Genomic DNA, 20,749 nt, shown 5'->3' with positions numbered 1-20,749 from the left:
TGACTCCTCAGATTTTTTTTTTTTTGACTAAGCATTTGATTAAAATTCTCTTTTCATGAAATAAAATACAGACGTTAATAAGTTGAGAGTCATGTTATGGTTTTATGATGCTTGGTGCTGGCATACAGAAGTTTAAGAAAGGCTGATTTATTATTTTTATATCTTATACCTGTATAGCAGCTGAGAAAAACAGACCATAATGAAAGTGTCAACCAAACAGTAATTCAAGGATATACTTGAAAAGTTTTTGATTTCCATCTGCAGACTTTGAATGTCTTGTGTCATCTCGTTGTTGGGATTGGCTAACGGAGCCTTCGTTGTGATTGCATGATTCTAATTTCAGGAATAAGACTTCTAGTGACCTTCCTCATTTTGAACTGGTTTAAATGTTCAATATTACATCACTGCACTTGACTTTTATTTAACTCATATTTAACAAGAATCAGGCAGGAAATAAAGCAAATCAGATGGCTGACCAGTTGGAAATAAACACTCTTAAGTCAGATAGCAAGGGTTTTGTTTTAATTTCCAATAACCAACATCTGGCTTGTATACACTTTCAGACGATACAACAGACAGAGTGTATTTACAATGAGTCCCATTTACATTTAATTCTTCACATGTACACACATCAAATCCATGTACAGTATTTACATGGCTAAGTCAGTTTAACTCATTGTAGTGCTAACACATAATTTATTAGATGGGGTTTGGAATTTTATCTTTTACAAACATCTGGACTACAGAGAGCTGGATTAAGACCTATCCTGGTTTATAAACTCCTACATCACATGAGCTGGGTTATAAAAAAGAAGCTGCAACAAAACAGTGTAGCAGTTATGGTAATGAAAAGAAAAGATAAAAAAGCTACAACAGATGAGATAAAAAGCAGAAAACTTGATCTGATCTAGCACCTTTAAGTTGGTATAAAAGAGTGAACGATCATCATCTGACAGAAAACATGATGCCAAAGATAGCAGAGTGCTTATAAACAAACTCCAGGGAGGATGATAGAGAAAAGGGAGGATTGAATTGTTTACATGAGTTAGAAAAACAAAAAAATTAAGATTAATGCTCTTATTAAGTGCCAAACTGCAGAAAGGGAGAAGAACTCCAATCCAGACTGTTTTAGTGCCATTGAGTGTCACTGCACTGAAACCTGAAGGAAAACCTTCCTACCAACCACAACAAACAAGCCAACCCACGCTTCACTCACATTATATACATACCATTATGTCATTCGCATGTACATTTACATTTTAAGGTCATAAAGCAAATAACTATGTACACTCTGTGTTAGTTAAATAATCTTAAACTCTACAGCATTTCAACTCTAAAGCTCTCATAGAATCTCTTTCTGATGCTTCAAGTATAAGTTCATTCAAAGAAAAATAACCACTGGCAGAGGAAAACATCACAACTGCAGAATTGAAGCACTATCTTAAGCTCAATTGTGTTTTAATGATCTCACAGCTGAAATAAAAGCCAACAGAAGGCACACAACACTGGACAATGGGAGCCAGGAACAATGCTGTACTCACACGACTTAATGGTGTCAGACTGCCGACTAGTGGCAATAATAACCACCATTCTAGATGACAGTATGATGCCATGAAAAGCTGAGTGATGCTACATATTCCCTACTGAAATATACAAAAAGAATTATTACAAGTTCACTCTTACAGTTTGGGAGGACTTTAGAAGCCCAGCGACCACATCTAGTGAGCTCCAGCTGAGTTCAGACCAAAAGCAAAGGGGTTTTCTTTCATTATCATTTGTATTTGTTTACTTGGGTTGAACATAATCAGACACTATTTGCAGTTCTCAATATTTTAGACAACATACACCCCCCTGAATGAGCCACTTAAGATCATTCAGTGACAAACACAGCTAAAATTTTGAAATACTCCTTTAATTTTTAAACTGTTTATCACAAATTAGGGCCTGTATTCGTAGTTCATGTTTTCTGTTCTGGCAGCGCACAATATCAATATAAACCCAGTGCAGTCAAGTGTTTTCTGAAGTGCAAAAAACACCCTCGAAGTTAGCTGTTCTTGTTGATACGGTTTTGAACAGAGCCATGCTCATCAATGTCCTTTCAAAAGGCAACGTTTCAATCTACAAGAACTTCCCCCTAGCTCTCCAGTAAACAGAAATGTGTCCTTTTAAAACATTTTTCTTAATAGTGTGCAGACCTGTTTCTCTTTGATGATTTTCTTGTCCTGCGCCAAACATTCTGCCTAGTTATTTCTTTCACCGTTCTGTCTCTGGCCAGTCACAATCAAAAGGCACGGGACTTTTGATTTCTGCTTTGTCATCAACAATGGCAAAGGAGAATCTAATCTAACTTGTCTTTTTAAGGGAACAATGCCATGGTCTGCAAACGGTGAACTGAGATCTTTGGGAAGAGGACTTAGATAAGACCTAAAAATTCTTATCTTTACTTAATGTCATTTTTTTTGTCTTATATTTGAATACATTTCATTTCTAAAATCTTTTGGCTGTCTTTAATGATCTTAATAGGGCTGAACCGTACAGAAGAAAAAAATCTAACTGCAATTATGTTGGCTGATATTAGAAATCCAACAGGACTTGTTTTGAAGGAAATAATCATTTTTATGTCAGTCTCATTTTGATTAACAAACACATTACCATAAACATAAGGAAAGCAGGATTTTTACAAACTTTTCTTTAAAAATGGCACTTGAGTGTTGGCATGATAAGTACAGCACTAGCTTCAAAAAAGTATTAACTGGATAGTCTGACACATCAGACTAAAGAAATATTTAACCCTCTGCAAACTGAAGATTGTAGTTGGCATGATTGAGATGTAATGTAAGTTTTGAAATTACTCAGCCTTAGCTCTTAATGTTCTGGTTTTTAACGGTAAGCACTGTGTATTGCTCTGGATATGAATCACGATCTATGAATACTCATGCCTTGACTAAATAAAGGACAACATTAAGCGCACAGGTACTGTGAAACTAAGGTTGTGGTGTAGGGGCTGCTGGCACAAAAAAGTGCTGTCTATGGACACAGGCCCTAATGGAGAATTACTGGTGGGTCTCAGGATGGCTCCATGAATAGTTCTTTCTCAGTTTCTTCAATTTAGAGACATTTTCAAAAACAGATTTTTTCCTCAATTTTGGTCTGAAAACATCTTGAGCCTAACACTGAGTCACAGCGCTACCAAATTTAGTATGGAAAGTTTGAAAAGAACTGGATCATACTAAATTTGGTGTCACCTTGAGAATCTATTGCAATCAGCATCACAGGGATATTGCACTGAAACTAGTGATGTTTGAAGATCTTACTCTGAAGATATCACTAATTAAACACTTAATTGTTTAAAACTGTTTGACTTTTATCTTAATGAAACTAAAATCATACTTAAAAAGTTAAACACAGGGTTGCAGCTCTGAGGTTTCCCACTGCCAGCAGCCAGCAGCACTTTCATAAAGTGACTCCTATACAAAAATAAAACAAAGGTGAAGGTGGAATTCAGGTTGAAAGCGGTTCAAAACATGTGATTTGAGGTAGAGTGACAAACAGGGACACTGACTGGTGAAATACAAAGGAAAATTACGATCGAACAGAGGTGTTTATTTGGTTACTTTTTTAAACTGTATAGATCTGGGCTATTTTTCAAATATGTATAATAAATATATTTTGACTTTTTTGGCTAAAACATTTCCCTTAGGGAAATCTAAGGAGGAAAATAAAATAATTGGCCATTGAAATAAGACAAAAATATCTTAAAATCAATAATTGGACATGTAGGATTTCATGTTGCTGACTTATCTCTCAAATCGTCACATTCATACCTCGTTAGCATCAATAGAAGTTAAGATACTGTACACTTAAAAAAAATACAAATCCCTTGACCCAACAAAAAACAAAAAGTGTAACAAAAATGTTCTTCAACACGCACAAAAATATTAAACAACACTGATGTTTTGGCTGCTGTTAGTACTCCGCAGACATCTTACTTTTTTTGTTCAGTAACCAATGAGAAATAAGTAAAATACAGCTTCAAATGATACAGCTGAAGGTAAAAATACCTTTTTTGTTTATCACAAAAACAATCAAAGACTTCAAGCTTAAAGATAAATAGTAATCCTTCCATTAAAGCTTCAAAATATACTCTTTCATCCCGTTAGGGCAATTTTATCCAGGTGGGTCCCAAAACTGGGCGTGCCCATGCCATGAAAAACACAGTTGGTCCCTCCACTTGCGAAATCATTCGATGGTTTCCATTTAACTGTGCTGTCCAAGCTGGCCTCGCCTTCTTTATTTCAATCCAAAAAAACTGTCAATTCAGAGACATTGTGTGGGCAGCTTTTAGCTCCTGCCAACTTGCACAATTGACATCCTCATTGGTCGCTCAAAAGATGATGCTAGCTCCCATAGAAGGTGGATTATATCCTTCTGGCAACGTGAGAATGCAATTGGAGCTGCTTGCTGTGAATCTTCTGACAATAAAAAACACTTAGTCCCGCCTTGGAAATGTTATAACTGATTCTTTGTTCTGAAACAAAGTGTCAGTCAAAAAAGCTCCATCAAGTGGTTATTCCAGGTGTCAATCAAACAATGCTGTCCTGAAGAAGAGGCTCAAAGTCCTCATCACTGGCAGTGGGTGGCGTCTCCTCATCACTGCCTGGTAGAGGCGTGTTGATGTGAACGCCAGCCAGCGAGGACATCGACTCTTTACTGTCTGGGCGGGGCTTGTCGCTGAGGGACAAGTGGGATGAGGATGAGGAGCAGGAGGGTTTCTCTGGGATGAAGAGGGCCACGAGGAAGGCGACGACTACGGTGCATGCTCCCAACAGGAAGGGTGGGCCGGGAATGAGGGCATGCTGAGGGAGATAAAGACAAATGTTTACTTTCAATTTTCTTCAATCGAGCATTTACAATATAAAAGGTAATTTTCTCAGATTAACATGAAAATTCAATTGATCTTGTATGCTTTATTTCAGAGCATTTACTGTGGTTTTTTGTAAATAGCTTAGGAGACAGTTGAGGAAGAATTGCTCCTTTTTTTGACGCCTAGAGGGATGTATTGGAGTCTTTTTCCATTGACAGCAGTTGGCAGGCTAAGCTTCATAAAGGAACAAAAGCAAACAAGAGAAGCACACAAACGTGGGCTGCAGCCTACGTGTCATAAACAAACTGAGTGTTGTTGAAGAGTGAGAACCGCTCCAGCCCCTTAATGCACCATTTAAACGTTTCAGTTATGGCATCTATCTGGTCACAAAAACATTGCGGGTAAGGAAAATGATCATGGGTTAAATGAGGGGCCTCTTATTTAAGATTAAGTTTATGTAACAAACTATGAGAACCTTTAACAGCTTATAAACCCTTTAGTGTTACTGATGTCTCTATCTGAACCAAGAGCAAACCAGACTATCAGCCAGAGGAGGGAACATTTCTACTGATTCATTTTTAATGTCTGTCAACTCTGTAACTGGGTCAGATTCTGTTGAATAGAATAAGAGCTCAGACTGAGTTGTCCTTTACATTTTCTAAGCTTAGTTTGTCCACTGTCAGCTGTGGAGATGTTGGGAAAGCATGATACACGTCAGAATCACAAATATTAATTTCTATGATTCTGAATTGATTCAAAACATCCGAAAGGGATGCACAATATGAAACTTTTGTCTATATCCACTATGCCGATATTTCCAAACTCATTTTACCAATACGGATATAAACACACCTTTTCTATTCTATAAAAGCCTGAAGTCTCTCTTGTGCGAAGAGAGGCAAAGAGATGAAGTTTCATCCTATATTGCCAACATCGGCTCATGTACTAGCAGGAATTTCCATATCTGCCAATACCAAAAATTAACTTTTTAAGCTATCATCTGCTGATACCAACATGTTGCTGATAATATCCTGCATCCCCATTTTCCAACATGTAAAATGTTTAGAGACCATTTTTCAAAAAATTTGACTTCACAATAGAGTTAACTCAAAGTAACGAAATCCCTTGTAAAGCTTTCTGTCACATTTTAAAAAGCAGCAGCAGGTGGGTGCCACTCTCAAAATAGACAAAATAATTTCTTAGAGTGGGATACTGATGGATTATCTGTGCAGGTGCAGGTGGATTTGGATGAATTCAGCGCTGATCCACACATCACGGTCTAAAATACTGGATCTGCTCTCCCACGCAGGCTGGCTGGCTCTGAGTCGATGTGCCTGTTTGCCTCAGACGGAGCACTCTGTATGTGTTTTATGCAAATTTGGTTTGAAATGACAGCTGTAGGCTGGTTTTTCATTTATGTAAATGATGTTAATATTTTCTATACCTCAGTAGGACTGTGCAGAGGCAGGGGGTCGATGTTAAAGTCGCCCTGGATGGGGTCCATGGCGTTTAACTCCACATTAAAGAGGAAGAAGATGAATCCATAAAGAGCTGGACCAAGACCATTACAGAGACCTCTGATCCCTGTTATCATCCCCTGAACCACACCTGCAGGACAGATCGATCAGGTTATTGATCAGATAAGTTACTGCTGACATAATGAACACTATCTGCTGAAATCCTCAGCTGTGGGAGGATGTGTTTCAATGAGTGGTTTAGTAACACAGACTGCAATCCAAAAAATCCATAGCAACACACTGACCTATTGATCTGAGGAGGAAGAGAGACGGAGGAAAAGAAGAAATGAAGAGAAGAATGATGGAGCCAAGAGAAGAGGATGAGGAGAGAGGACAAGAAAAGAGAGAGAGGAGTGGAATAGCAGGAATGGTGGGAGAGGAAGAAGAGAGAAGAGGAAGGAGGTTTGCAGGAAGAGAAAAAAGCTGCCAGGCCTAATGCTCAATTAAAGACTGTTCACAGCACTGAAAGTGCTATAATATGCTTTTGGACAACAAATTCATTCATTTGAGATGATTAATCTACATGGGAAAATATAATTTTATCTAATTTAGGAGCAATTAAAATATTAGTACAATAGTAGAAACCGTATTAAAGTTTTTAGAAACATTTACTTATGCACAATACACCTCCCAAATGATTTATAGATCAAGCAAATTTTGAACTGGGTCACAATGGATTGTACCTCTAAGAGTGGGCAACCAGAAAAATAGTTTGGGAAATATTTATTTCAAGCAGGTGGTATAAAAAAGCACTGAAGTATCGAACATTTTTACAACCTTATATCTAAATGATTACAACAACAGGATCATTTCCGAAGAAAAGCTAATTTCTTTCCAAATCTGTTACATAACTTTCAAATGTTTCCGTCTTATCAATTGGAACATAGAGATATTAATAAACCATCACTTTTTCGATGTAGAAACCACCTTAGGTAGTGATGATGAGGAGATAAAAGAAAGTAAGGGTAGAGTATTATAGCAAAGGAAAAGAAAAACATCGACTAGCTCATAGAGAGGGTAGTGATGTGGGGAGGGGAGAGAAGGAGAGAGGATGAGATTCTGTCACCTTGTTTATCAGGATCAGCAGACTGTGACACCAGAGCAGAGACGGCCGGGAAGGTGATGGAGGACATCGCTGCTACAGCACCGGCCGCCCACATCATCCTGTTCACACACAAAAACACTCCAGAGTCAAACGTGAACATTTCCAATCTCTGTGTGATATCAAGCATTCACTCAGCAGACAAGATGGTGACTTTTAGATCATGTTTCTGCTGCATTTGTAGCAGAAGCTCATGAATATTATAATAAATCCAAGAGAAAAACACCCTTGGCTGATAAAGGTAGCCAGCGCAGATGTTACCAGAACATGCAGTTCCTCTAGTGTCCACTTGAGGCTGTCTCTATAGAACTCTATTAAACAACCAACATGGAGCAAAAATGTACTGATTTAAAGCCTGGAACAAAGATCAGTTTTGGTCTCTGTAGCTCATTTCTCTTTTAATGCCATCAATCAAATCATCCAAGACAGACTGTTTAGCCGTGATAATTTAGCATTTGCAAGCAACTCACCTCACCCCAACTCTACCCTCTTGTTCAATTAGGTGACTTCTAGACGACCTAAGGTGGTGTCAGCCAAGGTGATCTACACTCAAGGCTTCTAAAAGGGCAGTTTAAGAATCACAGTGGCTTCAGAGCTATGATTGACTAAAGCTGTGATTAGAGGATGCCCAGGTGACTAACTTGCCACCTCAAACAATAAATCGTGTTACTTCCAAAGCTGTGATTGAATTTATCATTTAGGGACAACTCTGTAAGGTCAACAGTCATACTAGCTCATTAGCAGTTTAGACATGTCTTCCAGTGAGGAAGACGCTCTGGATGCTTTCAGAGATTAGGCTAATCTTAGCAGCTCTCTCCTGCCCTTTTATTGGATTTAGGGATTGTTTTTACACTTCAAAAAACTCCCCAGAGTTTAACATTGCCTACACAAATCTGTCAATATAAAATAAAAGAGACTTTTACTTTGTAGTATTTAAAAAAATGGAAGCACGCTGTCTGAAAGAAGTGCACAAGCCAAGCGGCCAAATAAGAATCTGACAGAGCAGCTGTCTGGTTTTATATTTCTTCTTGTTAAGTAGCAAACAAAAGCAGAAAAAAGTACAAGCATGTCTCACCATGGCTCTGATCCAAAGCCGTACCAGGCCAGCTGAAGGATCTGGAAGCCCAAACCCAACAGAACTGTGTTTTTGTTCCCCAGAGTTCTCATTAGCAGCGTGAGGAACAGAGTCTGAAAGAGGGAGAGCAATCAGTAGTGCTCTAACTTTATACTTGTTTGAGAAATGTGAGTAATATTTTTAATGTAGCATTTAAACTGACTACTTGTGACCTTTAACTGGTTTAATCTCATCTTCTAACATCAAAACAAATTTTGTGAAAGAAAATGTTTTTGGTTATTATTCAAACTTACTGTTACAGAGCAGATGTTGCATTATACATGTTTGCAGTCAGTGATAGATTGCTGTGTAACAGGCCTTGATTTACATGCCATGCATAATGCTTTTTCAGATTTGTGATGTGGCTACTAAACTCATCAATATGATACGAGCACATGTAACTCCTTACATCTAATCAGGATGTGACACCTGAAATGCTGTTTGAGTTTGTGCATGTGTTACCTGTGCTACGATGGACAGAATTCCCACCACTCCGATAAACACAGCGAGGGTTGTTGAGGAGAAATTTATGACCTAGAAGGAAGACAGAATTCATCAGTTTTACTGAGACTCTTTCTAAAGGGTTTTACAAGTATCACAGAAAGAATAAAAATGACAATTATATCGCTAACATCATGTAGAATATCAACTTGTGGCAAATTTTGCTACGTAAAATAATTTTAAATTACAGCTAACTTTGGCTTCAAATATTAGCTCACCATAAAATCTTTTTAAATCAGTCTTTTAATACTTTCACAACCAGACACAGTGTTTGCGAAGGGTTGTAATTAAAGTTATAGTAGCAAGACTTTACTTTAATGGGCAGAAACGTCAAGCCTCAAAGCAAAATACATTGAGTTGTAATGGAAACAAGCATCTTAAGTATTGAATCTTGAGTAGCTGCAGTAGTCAGCCAAGTTTCTCACCTGTCTTAGGTAGAGGAAGAAGCTGGAGTACTGTCCAGCCTCAGGCAGGTACGACAAGAACACAGTGATACAGATCAACAGGACCGTCGAGTCCTGACCCACCTTTCTCAGAGACTAAAGGAGACGGAGACAGAAGGGATAAAAGTAAAAAAGATGTAAGATGATAGAAAAGTCTTACACCCTTTTAACCTGGGTTAAAAGGGTTAAAAGGTAATGTTTTTTAAGTTAATCTCATTGTTCTATATTAAAATTCTTCCACTCAAAACTGTAATTCTTTAGCAGGACTAAAATATCAAATAATGATACTGTGTTGAGGAACACTGAGGTGCCTTCGCCCACGTCTCAACTCTACATACTGAGTCCAGAAACAGAGATCAGAATAAATCATTGAGAGAAAAAGACCTTCTTTGACTACGAAACTAAATAAAAGGGAACAATCTCTTTATTAAAACAATAAAAGTACTTTAAAAATTCATTATTGTGTACTAACAGCGAAGGGGTCAGCCTGCTCCCAGGAAATAGGCGCCCCCCATGTGTTCAGCCTCATCTTGTCAGGCAGAGATTCAGGTACAGCCAGCAGGATGAAGCAGATGTCAGCTAGAGCGATCAGTGTGGCCACGAGAACCACAAGGTTGTCTCCGTACCAGGCGGACAGGTACGCTCCGATGGCCGGACTCGTCACCAGGCTGGCTGCAAAAGTAGCTGACACCTGCAGGCATGAAGGACATATTCATGAGGATGACGACCAGTTCAAACCCATCTATGAGAAAATGTTTCCTCAAAGTAAATGTTTTCCTTCTGAGTTTGCAGTCTCAATCTCTTGCTTTAGCTAGGCCTTTTTTACAATACAGCCTGATAATAATTTTAGTCCCTTATAGGCACTTATTTTGGTTGTTCATTAGCTCTGGTATGAATCATAGTTTAGTTTGCGTATTATTGCGTAGTTACCTACGGCTTGCTCTGTGTAAGGGCATTTACAAGTTGACCAAAGTTTCATTAGCAAGGAAAAACTTCCTTTACCAGGCAGAAAGCAGGAGCAGAACCAGAGTCATGTTGAGCAGCAAACTGCTGAAGCTGTGTTGAGGTAAAAAACAAAATCTAGCTGACTCGTGTCTGGCTGTGGCTGCTCAAAAGACACTTTCCTATTTTAAAATGGAGGAGCAACTACACTGATTGATGGCTCTGCAGATCAGTTTTTATATTTTTGCATTTATCCCGCAGGCAAACAGTACCATTTGAAAATGAGATGCAACTGCAGTTAGGAAAATAACAAGTTGGTGTTCTGCTGGAGTCACTAAAGGTGCTTATCAGGACAGTTAAGTTGAAGGTGAACATTAATCCTTCTGACCATGACCTTCTCATCTACCCAAATACTTTTCAAGATCCATCAGGTTTGCCTGAGCTATTAGGTCAGGTCCAACAAACCTCACCAAAGCCCCAGAAAGGGGGACACTTACAAGCCTTTTTAAGCATTCTCAGTACCACTGTTTGGTCCACCACAGGGTTAGTCTGACAGCTCTCAAACAAGCAAAAACAAACTGTACTAACATGGCAGCTCCTCTAGTTTGTTTTGACCAAAACCAAACAGGATAGGTGTGAAAATGCTATTAGAGTATAAAAGGCCAAAAAGCATCTCACCACAGTCACCTATGATTGACAGTTGAAACTCTAATCCTGAATAACAGCTATCACTTTGTCCTTATTATGTAATTTTGGAAGAAAAACAAACACAAAGGTTGTTTCTCCCTCAGATATTGTCTGTTATGACCTGATGTTTGATTTCCAATTACACTGACTTGTCAAGTTCAGCTCGAAGGTTGCAGACTCAGTGTCATCCAACACCTCTGTTATCCATCTGTTTTGTTCATCTGAAGGTCAGAGGTCACTGTGAAGTTATGCAACTACATGACTACATGACTGCTCCATTTTATTCACTCAGATACATTTTGGAAAGACATGTATATCTGCTTGTCATTTAAAGTTTAAGTAGTCTGGTACAAAAATATTAGGATACTTGCTCACAAACTACTTTGATTTGCAATTATAAATGGCTGAACAACAGGTGAACTAATATATGCCCCTTTAAATGTATCTTTCTCATTTATTTTACTGTCATTGGGTTTTAGATGGTTGACAAGGCATTCAAGGCATTAAACTTTGCATTTTATGTTCTTGGATCTTTATTGGACTAGTCATACTCATAATGAGGCCTTTATCTAAGTATTATGCTAAAGGACACATGGCATGCCTACCTCTTCATACTACCATTATGTATACTATTCATCTTTAAAATTAGATGTCTAAATTTTGCTTGGGTTAGGGTTAAGAGAACCTACCAGACCATACGCTGTACTCCTCTCTCTCTCGTCTGTCACATCAGCGACGTAGGCAAAGATGACCGAGAAGGTGACAGAGAAAGCTCCAGACATGGAGATCATGGCAAAGTACCACCTGTAGGATAAGCAAAAACCTTTTCAACAACAACTACAGGGTTTTCTGATTCCTCTGAGCCAAAATCCGTCCATCTCTGTCCAGTTTGTACAGCCCTGAACAGACACACCCCTTGCCCCCTGCTGCTTGGCCCTACCCCTACAGTTTGGGGCGCTATCTTTAACATGAGTCTAGTAGCATTATTTAACCAGCAGACAATAGTGATTCCTACCAGGGGCTGAGCCTCATCAGAGGGATTGGTGCACAGGTGAAGAAGACAGTGACCAATAGGAATGTCCGCCTGCCCCATACATCAGATAGAGCACCAATCAGAGGAGCAGACATGAATGAAAGCAGACCCTGGACAAGAAAAGGCAGAAATCATGACATCAACACAAACCTTGTTTAAGAAATGTCAGCAACAGTAAAGTGTAACTTTTTGTTATTTTACTCTAAAACAAAAAAAGATGACATAAAGAAACAGAGATTCTTACCTTCACGCCCTGAATGAGTCCGTTTATCAAGAACGTGTGCTGAGGGAATGTTTCATGTAAAACCTACGAAGAGAAGCAAAACACCATAAAAAATGCAGAGAATCATGGACTTGGTTTATCAGTTTTTCTTCTTTCTTTTCTCTCATATCTCCTCTGCCAACAAATCACCACAACTCTTATTTTAATATTTGATAACATCTCTGGATTTCTGTCTTTAGAAAAGCAGATCTTTAATAAAAAATGTGGACAATATGTTTCAGACATTAATCCGGAAAACAGATTTAAGTCTTTCTGTGATAAATTCATATAAAATCATTGTGCTGCCAAGCTGTGGACACAAACACGTGACAACCGTGGTGTCATCAGCTCAGAGTGTTACTCACAGTGAGCATTGGCGTGGTGAGTAAACCCCAGGCGAAGAACTCCAAGAAGATGACCACGACAGCATGATACACACTGGGCCTGCCGATGCCCTGCTGCAGCTGAAACAAAGAGAACAAACACATTTTACCATCACAATGACTTTAAATGACCATTACAGTCTAATTAGTTTGAACACTGAAGCCAAATCTGTCTGATTTCCCTACGGTGCTCCTGATACCTCACAGAAATGGGATTGGAAAAGTGGACAGAAAAGTCGTCATTTTCCAGGAAATTATGATACATTTAATTTATTCTTTGACATTTTGGGTCAACATTACATTTCCAAACAATATAATATCATCCACATATTTTATAGTTCCACAGAATTGTCAAGTTAAAACTTAAAAAAACTACACACCTTTAGCTGTATCTTTAACCCAGAATTGTCAAAAGTCAGAGAAAAAGCAGTGACATTTCATAAGTCAAAAGTTGGTAAATGCTGATATTTTCTCAAGTCAACTCGGCATCTCATAAATACACAAAAGTGTATTTTTTGTGTCATACAAGCAAAGAAAGTCTGTGTATCTTCACTGGTCTTTGATCTGATAAACTACCAACAATTTAAGATTAATATCATGATGCATCACAATGGGTTGTTTAAGTGTTTCAGAAGTCAATTCAACATCAATGCGTTTACACTGTAAACCAAGGAAAGTAAATTATTTAAGTCCAGCGTCAGACTGAAAACCTACAGACAATGAAAGACTGCAACAGTTGATTATGTTCTGTTGCTGCATCAATGTAGAATCATCAAAAACCATTTCCACATAGCCTATTATGTGTAATGTTGGTCAAATACATACACTACAGCCCTAAAAACACTGGAATCATGACATAAAAACAAGCACTCACAATTTTAGACAAGAAACCATTCAGTTTTCATTGATCCTTAAGAATTATAGTCTGTTCCGGTGGGGAAACCTGATTAAAATACAAAAATATCTTTCTAGTGTATAGGATTCTACATGGCTTAGCACCCCCACCTCTACCAGGCTTTATTAACTTTATAAATAATGCAAACAACCACTAGAGGTGCTGCTAGGAGGGACTGCATAATTCCACTCAGGAAAACCACATATGGACAGACTGTCTTTCCTTTAGAGCATCACATCAGTGGAATTTAATACCCCAACCAATTAGAGAGTCAACATCCAATCATTTATTTAAACACAATGTTAAAATATGGTTGATTGAGAGCCAACAATGTCAACACTGATCTGTGACTACCCTAACAACAACACTGTACCATTTCCATTGGGATATAATAGTTCTTGTGAATCATGTTGTAAATGTACGTGTCATCATTATTACTTCATTGTGACATCAGTGACCTTAGCTAACAACAGATATTATTGAGATGAACTGCTTGCTGATTCTATATCATTGTAGCATTAGGGGGGCGGGGTAATTCCCCATCAAGACTGGTGATGTCATGGGCTCCTATATTTACCTTGCTCAAACAAAACCAAGCCAGGAAAGAGGTGAACAACTTTCTAACAATTTAAATCCAAAATTCAGTGATACATAGGTCTCAATGTTTTCCGATGTTTACAGCAACCATATTCCAACATATAACAGACAATAATTTTGGATTTCACTTTACAGGGACTTTAAGGATGCACTGAAAGCTCAACAGGCCAGAACATAAATAAGCATGCAGACTTATGTCAGATCTGGTGGAGTTCCATCAGAATCCTGTAAACCTTTCAAGTACTTGGTACAAAAATAATTACAGCCTTTTATGCAATTATGCAACTGCACAGCCTGACACTGCAATTGTGATGAGATTACTACACATAAAGTACTTGAGAGGTGTTGAGTCTGAGTTACTTTACAATATTCCACCATCCAGCGTTGGTATTTAGTGAGGCTCAGAACTACACAGAGCTGTTGAAGCCAATCCGCAGTGGCTTCCATATTGAAATTGCGGTCTCAGCTGACCTTTGAATCAACCTAACGGCCCACCCATTAAGTGCGACTTTCTGTCAGCTAGCTAGCTAGCATTCTGGTTGAAGGAAACGTAGCTTCTGCCTGTCGAGCTGTCAATCAAATGAGATGCGCCAATCAGTCAGCAGTGAGGTTTTACCTACGCTTAAGATTGATACTCTCATTTCCCTGAGACAATTTGAGTTGATTTTTTTCAAATTATTTGACCACAGTTTGTGATTATTTCTCTTAATCTGTAACTATACTTTAGTCATTATTAGTAGTATTTACATGTATTTTTGCTGGTAGTAGTGTTTTAATTTCATTGTTTTTATTATTATCCTGTAACTCGACATCATTGTAAATGATGGAGACCTCAATGATTCTCGAGATTCAAATAAAAGTTGATGATGATGATATAATATAAACCATTGTGGTACAAAAAAATTCACCCCCATACAGTGAGAGTACATGAAGACATTAGCTAATGAGATCTGTTTAGTATTTCGAACCAGGCTGTAAACCAGGTGTATAGACTGTTCAACAGGTGTACAGACGGGACTTGCGGTGTTCCTGCAGCCAGCCTCAAGTGGACACTCGCGGTATTGCATTTTTTGGCACTTCAGCATTGGCTTCATTTTTCAGGACCAGAGGTTACCACTTAGGTGTAAGCTGTTTAATGCTTCTGTGTAGATTCAACATAGAAGCATAAAACAGTTTGTAGACCAAGAGCAGAGGTGACACAAATACTCTGCCAATGTACTTTTGCTATCTAGGTAGTGTTTTGAGAGTTTTCTTGCATTTAATTTTAAAAAATCACAATAAGTATCAATATTTGTTTTTTATTAGTACTGTATTAATGTTTAATGTGACTCTGATTTGGTGACAACCATACCAGCAAAGAGTTGAAATTAGTCTCGAAGCTATTTTTATATCTTAAGTTACATCTTCTTCCTTTTGTAAACTTTTTTTGTGTGAAATAGTCCTTTTTATGGGCTCTGATGTCTTAGAATTAGAGCCAAATGTATTTTCACACAAAGTGAGCATTCATATGTAAGATATTTACACTAAACGGAGCACTCTGAGACATCATTAGATTCTCCAAAAAAATGAGTTATGCTATCTCTTCTTGAATTCCCTACTCAGATAACAAAATCTGCATATTTGATGACTGTAACCATTGAAGGATCGTTTTTCTTTTACTACCACTAACATGGATTTGTCCAGTTTGATCTTTGAGAACAGTTTCCCTCCAAAATCAACATCAATTACAAACAATGTTGTGGGAGAGAAAGGAGCAACTTCCCTTTAATCAGATGTAACATATTGAGGCTTAATCTGAGCCATATAGACTGATTTTCTAACTCAGTTGAGCTTTATTTTAGGTTATGATAAAATGGTCATCTAACTAGCGCACCACTGAAGTGACCCAAAGTGATGGTTAGCCTACTGACACAGATACAAAAGATTTAGTTGGTCAAATGGACTGTTTTCTATCTTTAGCTAGAACAATCAAAGGTTATCATAGAGCAGATTTAGTCTACTTAGATAATGAGTTATCTCTGCTGTCATTAAGCTCCAGGTCGGCAGGTGGGAGTCCCTGTGAGAATTATTACAGAACATTATAACAGGGTGAAGGGTTTCATTATTATCTGAGTTTTTGGGTCATTTTCATTAATTTGGTTTTGTCTGACCTACTGCCTTTAATAATGAGAATACAGGTGTTTAATATTAAAGACTTAATTGTTTCAATAATAGCACATTTCCTCTGTTTTCTGGCTTTTCTTATTAGATGATTTGCTGCTTTCCTCTTTTTTTATTGAAATTTAAACTGATTATATCTGAATTCAGATTGAACCTTAAACAAAAAGAGGACATCTGAAGAGGCCACTGTGGACTCTAAGAATCTACGTTGGACTTATTTTAACAGGGGAGAAAGTACGACTCTGCAGAAAAGCAAAGGTGTTTAATTAATGATCATGAGGGCATGAGGCTTTGTCTAAATACCAGTAAAAAGCTTAGTGAATAGTTTATATGAAGGTCTCTGGCTATGACCTTGACTCACAGACACAACAAAGCTACAAACAAATTGACAAGCAAAAAATGAGTGCTAAATGTTTTGAAGAACCATGAGACACAGCACAAAACAGGATAGAAATCAGCAACAACAGCAGAAACTACGCTGGAGAAGAACCACTAATTGTCTCTCAAGTGGCAATAAGCAGGGCCATTACTTAAGCACTGCTGCCTCTCTAGACTAATTAAATTATGTTCAATAAATTTCAACCCATTGTTTTCTTTCTCAGCAATGAAGAAAAGGGTACCACACTTCCTCTAAAATAGGCCTTAAAGGTGCTCCATATTATCAATGTACAGCCTGAGCTATTCACATTAATCAAAGTCTCTGAGAGAGCATTCATGTAAGTTGGGAACTCCTCTTTCAAGAGTAACACATTAAATCTTCATGGTTTAGGATCTTGTGCCTTCTTTTCAAATTCCGTTTCAAAAGTCAGTGCAGAGGTATCTGAAAAAATCTTTGCGTGGTTAGCAGTTTATAAAGGCAACAAAAAGATTGATACACTGCTGAAATATCGGGCTCTGTATTAAATCATGTAAAGGATCAGTTATAGAGATATCAGTGTATTTACTTCAATAACTGGAGGCAACCCCAATAACATAAAGATACAGGACTAATGCACAAAATTGTCCTTTTAATATCGGTTTCAGCAGATCTTTCTTTTTCCGATTTTTCTGAAAATAATTACCGATAGTTCAGCTATAAATATCTGCCTATATCAGCTGTAAACATTGGTCTATATCAGCTGTAAATAGCTTATATTAGTTGAAATTATTGGCCTACATCAGCTATAAATAACAGCTGATATTGGCTGTAAATATTGGCCTCTATCAGATGCAAATAGCCTACATTAGTTGAATTCATTGGCCTTTATCAGCTGTAAATATTGGCCTGTATTTTACTTAAATATCAAGCAATATCAGCTCTAAACATCAGCCTCTATCAGCTGTAAATATCAGCCTTTATTGGCTGTACATACCAGCCCATAACATCAGTAAATATCAGCCCATATCAGCTGTACATGTCCACCTATAGCAGCTGTTAAATATCTGCCTATATTGGTAGTAAGTAGTCTATAAAAGCTGTAATTGTTGGCCTATATCAGCTGTAAATATCAGCCTATATTGCAATTTTATATCAGGCTATATCAGCCATAAACAATGGTCTACATCAACTGTAAAATTCATCCTATATCAGCTATAAATATCGGCCAATATCTGATGTAAATATCAGCCTATATTGAATGTAAATTTCTACCTATTTTGGCTGTAAATAATTGCCTGTATCAGCTGTAATTATCAACCTACATCACCCTACATCAGCTGTAAATATTGGCCTATATTGGCTTCAAATATCTGCCATTTGTATAAATTAGTTGTTGTTGAGAGTTGTAGTATTTCAGGCTGGACAAACAGGCCACACATAATCATAAGTCTTTTTCTTTGTTCATCCTCAGTCCTTAAAAGTGTTTTTTTAAGGAATGATATTTCAGGTCTAACAACATAACTACATTCTCACACCAATATTGGCTAAAATGATTGTTTGAATATTGACATATCAAGCAAAAGTCCAGTATTATGCATCCTTAAGATATAAATCATGTAAGGTATGATAATCTTCAAAACTATCTTTATCTGAAGTTTACACCCTGTAAATTACAAAAGTTATAGTTTTAGGTATAACTTAAAATTAATTAATATCAGATACACAAAGGATATTTAGCTACATTTCAGACATGATAGAAAACGTCTAATTTACAATCTAAAACAACTGATGTTCATGTCTTTTCATTTGATATTTACATCTCATCATTAAGGTAGGTGCCAAAAATGTCCAAACAGCAGCTTTTTTTTTTAATCTCTTTCTACATTGTTGGAATCTTTATAGTATCTTTCCAAGTGAGTCATGCACAAAAAAAAGCTGAACTGGTCCTGAAATGCTGGGAATTAAGAGCCCTTCCTAAAAATGTAACTTTTAAACAAATACGCATCCTTTTGTCTTAAAAACACTTTAAATCAAGACTATCCAAAATAATGAAGACATAACATAGGTGCCAAAACAGAGCACTGATTAAATATCAAGGGAAACCATCTGCTTTATTTATCCTTTGCTTGTTCAGAAAGGGGAAAACATAGCAGATGAACGGATATTATTTATTTCAATAAATTTTTTTGGCTCGTCCTGCTGCATATTATAGAAATAAAGGTTTTTGTTGTGTTTCAGACATTAATCCGGTTTGTTGTGTTGTTACCCATTTTGTCTTTATGCTGCTTGAAGAGCTTCTACTATGAACAACTGTGTCCCTTAATACTAAACCCATCCATCAATCCTTTTCTGTTAGGCCTGTTAATTTTCATTCAATAAAATATGCTTTAAAAATATGAAAAAATGCTCATCAAAATTTGATCCTTAGATTTGTCATCCATCAGACTAACAGTGAATTTAAAAAGTGCAGTCATTTATATTTATTCTGTTTATATTATGGGAGGCAGAAAATGGTTAATGCTGTAATAAGAGTCTGATATAACCAGATAAAGGTAATTTAAAAGGCCTATTTTGTTACCCTGGCATTTCAGATATCAGAGAAAATGGATCAGGCCCAGTGCTGTAGCTCTTGATGCTTTTATAACAATGTAAATGTGTCTGTTATGTCTCAGCAGGGCTGTTAAAATGGACGCTGGCTGGCTGTGCAGTGTTGAATCTGCAGTCTCCGCCTGCCCTCAGTGTACTGAGCTGTTATGTAACAGATAATGGATCCACATCATCATCATCCTCACACTAAGCCGAGCTGACTGAGGGCCACATTAAACCTGCTCTGCTGTCTCCATTACAACAACCATTCAGCCACATACGACTGAAAACAGCCATTTTAGACCAATACTGGTGTGCTCGGGCTCATTTTTATTCATTTTTATACCTTAAATAATCATTACACATCATTCACATTTGCATGGAGATAATACAGCTTCTTAATGTAGGTAAATGCGCCGTTAATGTGTCTATAGAGCTTGTTTGATCATATTTTTATGTTTGCTGTTTTCTACGCATAACCAAATGCAATACGTCATGATAGTTTAATACACTGTTATGTCATACACTAACAGTAACAGCTAACTGTAGAAGGCAGGTGTAACTAAAATATTTAAATGAATTTTATTGTAGTCTAAATGACAGAAAGCAACGTTAATGTACTGGATTAATGCATGATAAATAATCCTGCAGGTTGGTACATTAAAAAGAAATTAATTGAATAAAATAAAAATGGCGGGTCATCCACTCACCGCAGCTCCGTCCTTCATGACGATCTTCTTCACCAGCACCACCCGGCCGGTTCCCGCCGGCGGCTCCCCCGGCATCTCTTCACACCTGCCGCGGGTCACGAAGCAACCATGCCGCGTAGATATCCGCGGTTCTCCGGATTCTTCCAGGATGAATCCGTATTTAGCCCCCCAAAAGGCTAAAACCGACCCAACGGATAATGGTAATTCAAACCGCGATGAGATAACGTCCACAATGTCTATCGTTAGATCCCTCGTCAGGTCAGACAGACAGCCCGCAGCTCGCGTGAACACCAACGGACAGGGTCAAGTTACGCGGAACTAGGATAGCACTTCCGGTTTGGCATCTTCAAATCAAAAGTGTTTCTCATAAAAAATCAGTAACATCCACAAGAGATTGTGTAAGTTTTACCACACCAGTTTCCATGGTAGCAGAAGATAAAAGTCGAAACTGCTCTACTTTGTTTAATGCATTGACACATTGCAAATAAGGGCTTCACAGAAACTTAACAGAACTAAAGGTCTACAACAAAGATGTAAAAACAAAAAGCAAGCCTACAGATGAGGGAAAACAAGCTAGTTTAAGAGAATCCAAATA

General features: G+C 37.6%; 1 protein-coding gene across 2 annotated transcripts; it reads right to left on the bottom strand.

The window, feature by feature from the left end:
- Positions 1–514: 514 nt before the first annotated feature.
- mfsd14ba (major facilitator superfamily domain containing 14Ba) lies at positions 515–20,455 on the bottom strand. Of its 2 annotated transcripts, none has more exons than XM_041810878.1 (12): positions 20,155–20,455; positions 12,831–12,929; positions 12,448–12,510; positions 12,186–12,313; positions 11,860–11,974; positions 10,014–10,232; positions 9,524–9,637; positions 9,060–9,131; positions 8,559–8,671; positions 7,448–7,545; positions 6,309–6,472; positions 515–4,856 (listed from the first exon to the last, which is right to left on the bottom strand). In XM_041810878.1, the coding sequence occupies exons 1-12, from the start codon at positions 20,227–20,229 to the stop codon at positions 4,584–4,586; spliced, it is 1,533 nt and encodes a 510-aa protein (XP_041666812.1). In that variant the 5' UTR covers positions 20,230–20,455; the 3' UTR covers positions 515–4,583. The 2 variants fall into 2 exon arrangements, with proteins under 2 accessions (XP_041666812.1, XP_041666813.1); XM_041810879.1 differs by lacking the exon at positions 515–4,856 and adding an exon at positions 4,895–6,221.
- Positions 20,456–20,749: the final 294 nt, after the last annotated feature.

This window comes from Cheilinus undulatus, linkage group 17 (assembly GCF_018320785.1).
Source record: "Cheilinus undulatus linkage group 17, ASM1832078v1, whole genome shotgun sequence".
NCBI classification, from domain to species: domain Eukaryota; kingdom Metazoa; phylum Chordata; class Actinopteri; order Labriformes; family Labridae; genus Cheilinus; species Cheilinus undulatus.
This window is presented reverse-complemented; position numbering and strand designations above follow the sequence as displayed.